Raw genomic sequence first — 8051 nt, 5'->3', positions numbered from 1 at the left:
TGCATTTGTACTTCAAACTGGATGTTGTCAATCAAATTTCTCCTGTAAAAGTTTTGAGATGGCTTGACTGGGCAATGAAAAATATGTATTATCACTGTACAACCTTTTGATAGGATTTCGGCATCCTCGGGTACAGTTATAATATTGTTTTTCATTACCCATTCAAGCCATCTCAAAACTTTTATTTTCTTAATAGTAGGTTCCTCCTTTTCAAATTTCTACTATGTTATTTGTTTTTGTACTTTACACTTGGTATTTTTTAATAAAATTTCTATTGTGTCATTTTAATTTTGAACTTTAAACTGTTTTTCAATCATATTTTGCTGTATCATTTTGTACTTTAAACTGAGTGTTTTTGATCAAATATCTAGGGTGTCACATTGCCTTTTTTATTTCAAATTGGATGTTTTTGATACATTTTCTACTCTGTCATGCTGCTGTTTTTACTTCAAACTGCTTTTGTACTTCAAATCGGATGTTTTCAATCAAATTTCCACTGTGTCATTTTGATTTTAAACTTCACAGGAGGTCTTTTTAGTTAGTATTTAAGATTGAGATATCCATGGTTTTTAAATAAGTCATATTTCATGTTCTTAATGTAGTTTTTTTTAATACTTTTAATTTTGTTAGTTTTTTTATTAGTACTTATGAGTTACTTTGGTTTTGTGTAGAAAATATCCATTCTTAAGGTGTGAAATATTCCTTTTCTCAGTGATAACACTATATAATACTTATTTATATTTTTATATCTGCTTATACACCTGTGGTTTTTGTAGGTTATTGTTCTCGATGCAAACACCCAGTTTATTGAGCATATTATCTTCATAATGAAAAGTGTGTTGGAGAATGAAGTAGACCATACTGCTGAACATCTTGGGGTAACCAGCATAGAGGGAATGATGTTAGCTATTGTCAGGTGAGAATATTAAAGTTCAGAACTTTGTGATTAAAGTCAGTCCAATACAATTACTTACCTCCACTTACAGTTACAGCTATTCTAGAGTTGACTGCCCTCTAATGCAGAATGTTTCACTTGCCACTAGCCTTGAACCCTTACCTAATTTCATGTTTAAGCCACATGTTTAGTTGTTTTTAAGCCTGCAAATCAGCATGTGACAACCCTCTACCAATAGAAGTGGGACACACCCTCCAATCACAACTGATTCCCTCCATAAAGTTGAACCCAATCTTCACTTCTTGATTTGGCATGACAGTGTTAAGATCTAGTGCTTGATTTCAGAAATTTTTTTTCTTTAGTGCATTTTAAAAATATTGTTATTGATTTTCACATTTCATTTTTCATTTATATTGCAATACCAAGTTGGGTTTCTTTATTTGATTGTGAATTCTTATTCTCACTCAATCACTAGTAATCAATCAATATTTTTGAATTCACAATTTACTATTACAACTACAATGGCTACCAATGGTACCAGCATTCAATAGCCCATGACAACGACTGCAGGTGCAACATTCTCGGCAGAGGATGTGTTGGCCATAATTTGTCAGGAGGTGGCTTCTTTCATGTGGGCTGAAGGATATCCTGATCTAAAAGCAATTCCGCCATTACCTGAAGACTTTGATCAGGATGATGCAGACCTGGATAGCTCCCTTCCCCATTCCTTTGCTGTGCAGGTACATTCTCAGCCTGTTGAAGCAGCTAGACCTCAGTTACCATTTTTAGACTTGATATCACAGCTATGTTGTGTTTTGTCTTTGTCACCTGTGTCATTTGATCCCTCTCCTTCCTTATTAACTGCAGCACCTAGTTCTGAGTTTTTGATTTTCTCCCTGCACATGATATTAGTGTCTGTGCCAAATGTTTTGCAGACCATTTACGTGTGGAAGTTAGTATGCTGTGTCCTCCATGAACTACAGAGGCTAATGCATTTGCATATCATCATTCAGCAAATCCTTTCTTGATGGACAACAATTATATTCACTTCTTCCCCTTTGTTTGCCTCTGTTTCTCCCCCACAACATTCGTTCATTATTTATCGTCCATTCACCTGTTGTCTGGGGCTTTCCGTCATTCTCTCGAGGATTTTTTACCAGAAGCCCATACCCTCATACTCACCAACTTGTCTTTGTCTGCCCTTTCCCTCTGACATTTTGTGAGATCTTTGGTCAGTCCCTTTTCTGAGGTCTATAGTCTTTGGTGGGTTCCAGACACCTTGGAGTCTTGTGTTTAATCCGCTATATTCCCTATCTTCCCAATGTCTTAACCTCCTCCTTCTCCTTCCTCCTCTTTATCAGTTTGTCCTTCCCGGACTACATCTACATGATGTATCATTATTCACTGATACCCTGTACAATGTCAGTGTTACTGGTGACTACCCTATAGATTCGGGTCCTGTGGAAGCCAGGCTTCCTTGATTGAGGACCCTCTCCTGCCAAGAGCTGGTCGAGTTCCTACCAGTGCCACTGGTTGGGTTTGAATCTCCTGATTATGGTTCGATGTGCCCTAGCCACTCTACACATATTTCTTTTCCTTTTGGATTTGGGATGGATTACTTGTTCTACCCTTTTGACTGTGACACAACACCAGTTGGCTCCACTTGGGTGAAGAGTATACATTGTTCAGATGTTGTACAGTCTTCCATTGGCGTGTTTCCTCTACATAGAGGTGGCACACTCCGTGGACACTTTTCAGTTGCTTTTAAATGGTGCTTATCTAGGTAATTTTACACCAGTCCCTCCACCTGCTCAAGAGGGATTCTAGCTGTAACTGTGAAAGGATATAAATAATTGTATCAGAAGTTAATATTTTCCTACACTGAAAATATATTTCCGTTAGATATTTACCACCTCTCACACTTCCCACTCATCCTCCCCCACTTCCGATGTTGTTTTTTCATGCCTAATCTCGAAGTGAAGATTGGGCTCAACTGCATAGAGGGAGTCAGCTGCGATAGGAGGGTGTGTTGCATTCCTGTTGATGGAGGGTTGTCGCATGCTAATTTGCATGATTAAACCCAGCTGAACCACGTGGAATCAGGTGGGAGTTCAAGGCTAGTGTCAAGCAAAATTTGTGCACTAGAGGGCAGTCAAATCAAGAATAGCTGTAACTATGAAAAGAGGTAAGTATCTATCAGAAATATATATATGTAGGAAAATATTAACTTTAAAATATTTTAAACTATATGTTGTTTACCAGTAATTTATTTTAATAGGTAGTATTTTAACCCAATGTGCATGGGTGTGGGGTCAAAGTGCACCTACCACAAACTTTTACAAAGTGCATTTCCATATGGTATTATGTTTGATGTCAGAGTTATGAACTATTTATTTTACCCTACATTGCTGATTTAGCAACAGTTCATTGTAGAGGAGAGTAAATACCAGAAGCAGTATACAGGTATAATGAAAAAAAATCTGTAGATATGAATCTCGGGAGTTCTAGAGGTTATGTAGATTCAATAAACAAACTGCATGATGGACAAAAATATTTTCATTCTTCCATTGGACCAAACCATTACATAGTTGGTTAAAACATTCTGAACTATATGTTGTTCATTGTTTGTTTATTGTAGTAAATGATGCTATAAAACATTTTGAACTATATGTTCATCTTTAGTTTATTGTGGTAGGTAATACTTTAAAACATTCTGAATTACATTTTGTTTATTCTTAGTTCATTGTTGTAAATGATACTAGAAAACATTTTGACCTATATTTTCTTCATCTTTTGTTTATTGTAGTAAATGATACTATAAAACATTCTGAACTACATGTTGTTCATCCTTGGTTTATTGGAGTAAATGATACTTTAAAACATTCCAAAGTACGTGTTGTTCATCCTTGATTTATTTTCATAACTGGTAATTTTGAAACATTCTAACTTCATATTTTTCATCATGATTTACCTTAATAACTAGTAATATTAAATCTTACTAAACTACATGTTTATCTTAATGACTGGCACTTTTAAAACATTCTGAACTAAATGTTGTTCTTCATTGGACTGTAACAGTTCTTTGAACAATTTGTACTTTGTAGAAGTCACTGTTCCAATATGCTTACATAAGTATTCTTTAGCTTGTGGGCGTGGTATGTGAAAGCTTCATCTTAGTAACAACTTGTTCAGGGAGGTTGTCCTTGGAATATCTTTAGTAAACTTTTCTGTTATTTACTTATTAGATACAAGAATATAAAATGAATCACGGACATATAGATCAAACATGTAACAGAACCTTTGATTTAGTCTATGATAAATTCTAACACTGGAAGAATTGTATCTGTACACACGGCACTGGAAGAAGTGATTACCTATAAATGTGGCACTGGAAGAGCTAATAATCTATAAACATAGCACTAAAAGAAGTGATTACCTATAAACATGGCACTGGAAGAACTGATTATCTATAAATGTGGTACTGAAAGAATTGATTATCTGTGAAGAGTTAACAATATATCTGCATGAGTTAACTGTTTATAAAAAAAACATTTATTTATTTATTTACTTTAAGAACAGTTGGGACTTAGCTTCCATAAGATCTCCTCTATCACTCTCTTCTGGCTGTAAGGGCAAACCCCTCAAAAGAGCAGCCACTGCTTGCATACAGGCCTGATCAAGATCCCTCGTCAGGGCAGTAACATCACCAGATCCTGGTGGTGCTATCTGATGACTATTACCCATCACCCAGTCAGTCAGATACTCGACCATTTTGTTACGAAACTTCATTTCTTGACGGAAGGCAAGGTCATCACGACGAGCCATCATGGCTTCTACTAGCTGGCAAAGTTTGGTTTTAATGTGAATTGCATGAACCGTAGTGTCTAAATGACGAACATACCTAGGTAAATTAAGAAAAAAGAACAAAAAATATTTTCTATCAGATTAAGGAATTACATGAATGTCCTAAAACTAGCCTATAAATTTAAATAAAATATTCTACAGCTCCACAAGTTCAAGAGATTCTGTATTTTGTCTTTCATCAGCCTTTTTTTGTACTTCATGTCACAATTAATTTTGGATTCAAATGTAATAAATTTGTTTTCACAACTGTAAAAAGTTTACCAGTGAAAGAGTTAAACAAGTAGCAGTCTTTAACTGTAAAAAAGAAGGCTGTTTCAATACCAATTTTATGACAGTCACTTACAATATGATAAGTGAAATATTTTTAATGTATTTACATCATCAAAAATGTTAAGTATAGATTAAGTTTTAACAACACATACTGATTTTTTAATAATGGAAGAAATAAGTAAACAAACCAACTGAATATGTGCTGAATACTTCAGCCTCAAATTAAGAAAAAGTAAAACCATTATAGACTACAGATGAACTTCTGACCTAAGCAAGCTACCTATATAGATCAAAACCTAAAACTATATACCTATGAATATATATACATCTAATTAAATATAATGTTCAAACTTGATTACTTATAAGGAACCAGATGTACTTCTGCAGGATCCCCAAAAGTGTTCGGTTTCAAGAGTAAATAAAACCAAAATGAATAGTTAAAAAGATTTTTATTTCTTGCATTTCAAGTTTATAAATCATGCTGTGTCGTAGCTTACAGAATGCATAATTCTTCTCATGATTCATGGCATGCACACATTTTACTGACATCCCAACAGTACAACTTGGAACATCAAGCATCCGTTGTGTGATGTCGTTTTAGTGTCTACTGGCTGATTGACAGGTAACACAAGTGACCCCTCTATGTGGTCTTAATCCCCCAATTGGGGAAGTAATGTTAGAATGCATTGTTTTATCAGTTGGATATCCTCACTATTGACAGTATTTTCAGTCGTAAACCCAGTAATGTCTCATGAGGTTCAGCCAGCCCAGTAGACTCAAGTTCATCTTTGATCCATATACCATACTAACAATGCAGAATAATAATTATATTAAATTAGTATAATAAATATAAAAATTAAATTAGAAATAATGAAAATATAAGTAGATGTATTAAGTATTCTAGCGAATACTGTGTACCAAATTGTGATAAAAGTTTCACTTTTTTAGGCTGATGATGTCCAATAATAATTTTGTAAGGTATTATACTTTTCGGTATTTTAACTTTATCCTACTGCATGCCTGATAATCGTTGCAAACCAGCAACAAACTTTCAAGATTAATTTTGTTAAAACTAATGTATTTACTGAATGAAGAGAAATACTAGTTTTGACTGACTTAAATTACAGAAATTGTGTATTACAGCAAGAATCTTTTCCAGAACTATTTAGATATAACTTATGTGTAGAAAAAGTTTGATAGACTTTTTTTTAACCTTTGCAGAATCTGTAGCATTTTTGGTATGTAATTATTCCTAGATATTTTTCACTCTTCATGAACCTACTGAATGAGTGCAGTGAGGTTCCCGAAGAAAAAGATGTCAACCGTCAGAGGGTCCAGACATCTAAGTTAAGTGAACTACGAACCTGCACCATCCAAGCCATGTCCAATCTCCTCAGTGCTAACATTGATAGTGGCCTGATGCATTCCATAGGTAGGGGAATTGAATCAATGAATGATCCAGACTGATTTTACAAGGTTGCTCAAAAATGACACCTTAGGTTCTTATTTACTGTAACTAATGTGTGGAGGAATTAGTTGCACACCAGATACTTTGGTGTATTCTTAGCAGTTATTCTGTTGGTTGCTCCACCAGACCAGGTAGTTAAACCAGGTAGTTTGGTTCACAGGAAAATCTTAATTGAAAAGGTTATTTTTACTTTATTATTTTTTGGGGCACCTTTTAGATTGGAGTTTGATATATTACCTAATTTTGAATGTACATCATCAACTTCTGACAGTTTTTCCTTGCCAACATAATAAGTATCTGAAGCTTCCAAATTCAGGATTAGCCTTGACACCTATTATTCATTAGTCTAAATATAAAATGTTAAAAGCTTAAAAATGTACATTATTATATGTTTGATGCAAAATCTTGCAAGTCTGAATATATAGTGTTACAAGTGATGTGCATCAGGTTCTATACAATTAGTCAAGGTAATACACATAATGAAAAATAGTTAGTTATTTATCTATTTTTATCTAAAATAGTTTACTTTCATCTGTGTACCAAACAATCTTAAACAACTTTGGTTTCTGTTTTTCAAAGCCAAATGCAAATTGTTAAACATATAATTTTTTTTAAAGTATCAACTCCATGTGAATGTGCATTACTGCAAAGTTTTTAGAAATGAAAATTCATGTTAGCATTATTTGATTGAATTGTGAACTTTAAAATCAGGTCTTGGGTACCATAAGGACTTGCAGACCAGGGCAGCTTTCATGGAAGTATTAACCAAGATTCTACAGCAAGGAACTGAGTTTGATATGTTGGCAGAAACTGTTCTTGCTGATCGCTATGAACAACTGGTTCAACTTGTAACAATGATAGGAGACAAAGGAGAGCTTCCTATTGCCATGGCTCTAGCAAGTGTTGTAATGACTCCTCAGATGGTAAGTAGAAGACTGTTCAGCTTTGATGTAGTTGAAAGAGTCAATTTAATATTGTTCAGCTAATGATGTAGCTTAGGATAATATCCTATTATCATGGTTCTAGCAATACTAGAAATAACTACCACTTGTTGTGTAGTGTAGCAGGCATGTGGGCAGCCCGTGGGCTTAGTCATTGGGTTCAACTTTACACTCGTTACAAAGTATTTTCGGGTCATGCTGTAGCAAGCATTTTGTGCAGGCCACCAATGCGAGGAGGTTTACATGTGGAATAAAGAAATCACACAGAGACAATTAATTACAAATCAAATAACTTCTTTAGTTAAACACTGTTGAACTGTTCATTCATATCAAAACTCTCAAGGTTTTGCGATAACACTACTTGTAAGTCATTAAGTTCTTCATTTTGAAAGTCTAAATGTTTGTTATGTCCCCTTTTATTACATCCAATAACATAGATATAACATTAATTATCAATTAAGTTAACACAAAAAATTACTACTCTGTCATAATCTGTATAACTGAATTAGCAATTCTTCTAAGATATCTTTAAGTAATTCCACTTTAACCCTTTCCAGATGGATCACAGATGAAAGGCCAGGTCATCTCGTTTGTTGACTTGCATTCAAAATTT

General features: G+C 34.3%; 1 protein-coding gene across 1 annotated transcript in view; it reads left to right on the top strand.

Moving 5' to 3' along the window:
• LOC106464884 (neurofibromin-like) overlaps positions 1 to 8051 on the top strand; it is a gene marked incomplete at its 5' end in the record, with an annotated part of 99781 nt that overhangs the window by 19831 nt on the left and 71899 nt on the right. The window contains 3 exons of the mRNA XM_022392687.1: positions 777 to 916; positions 6286 to 6461; positions 7209 to 7420. Coding sequence (XP_022248395.1) covers positions 777 to 916; positions 6286 to 6461; positions 7209 to 7420 — 528 coding nt within the window. The remainder of the gene's footprint in view (positions 1 to 776; positions 917 to 6285; positions 6462 to 7208; positions 7421 to 8051) is intronic.

The sequence above is a fragment of the Limulus polyphemus genome, unplaced genomic scaffold (genome assembly GCF_000517525.1).
Source record: "Limulus polyphemus unplaced genomic scaffold, Limulus_polyphemus-2.1.2 Scaffold1770, whole genome shotgun sequence".
NCBI classification, from domain to species: Eukaryota; Metazoa; Arthropoda; class Merostomata; order Xiphosura; family Limulidae; genus Limulus; species Limulus polyphemus.
The sequence above is the reverse complement of the archived record's forward strand: the minus strand, read 5'-3'. Positions and strand labels throughout refer to the sequence as shown.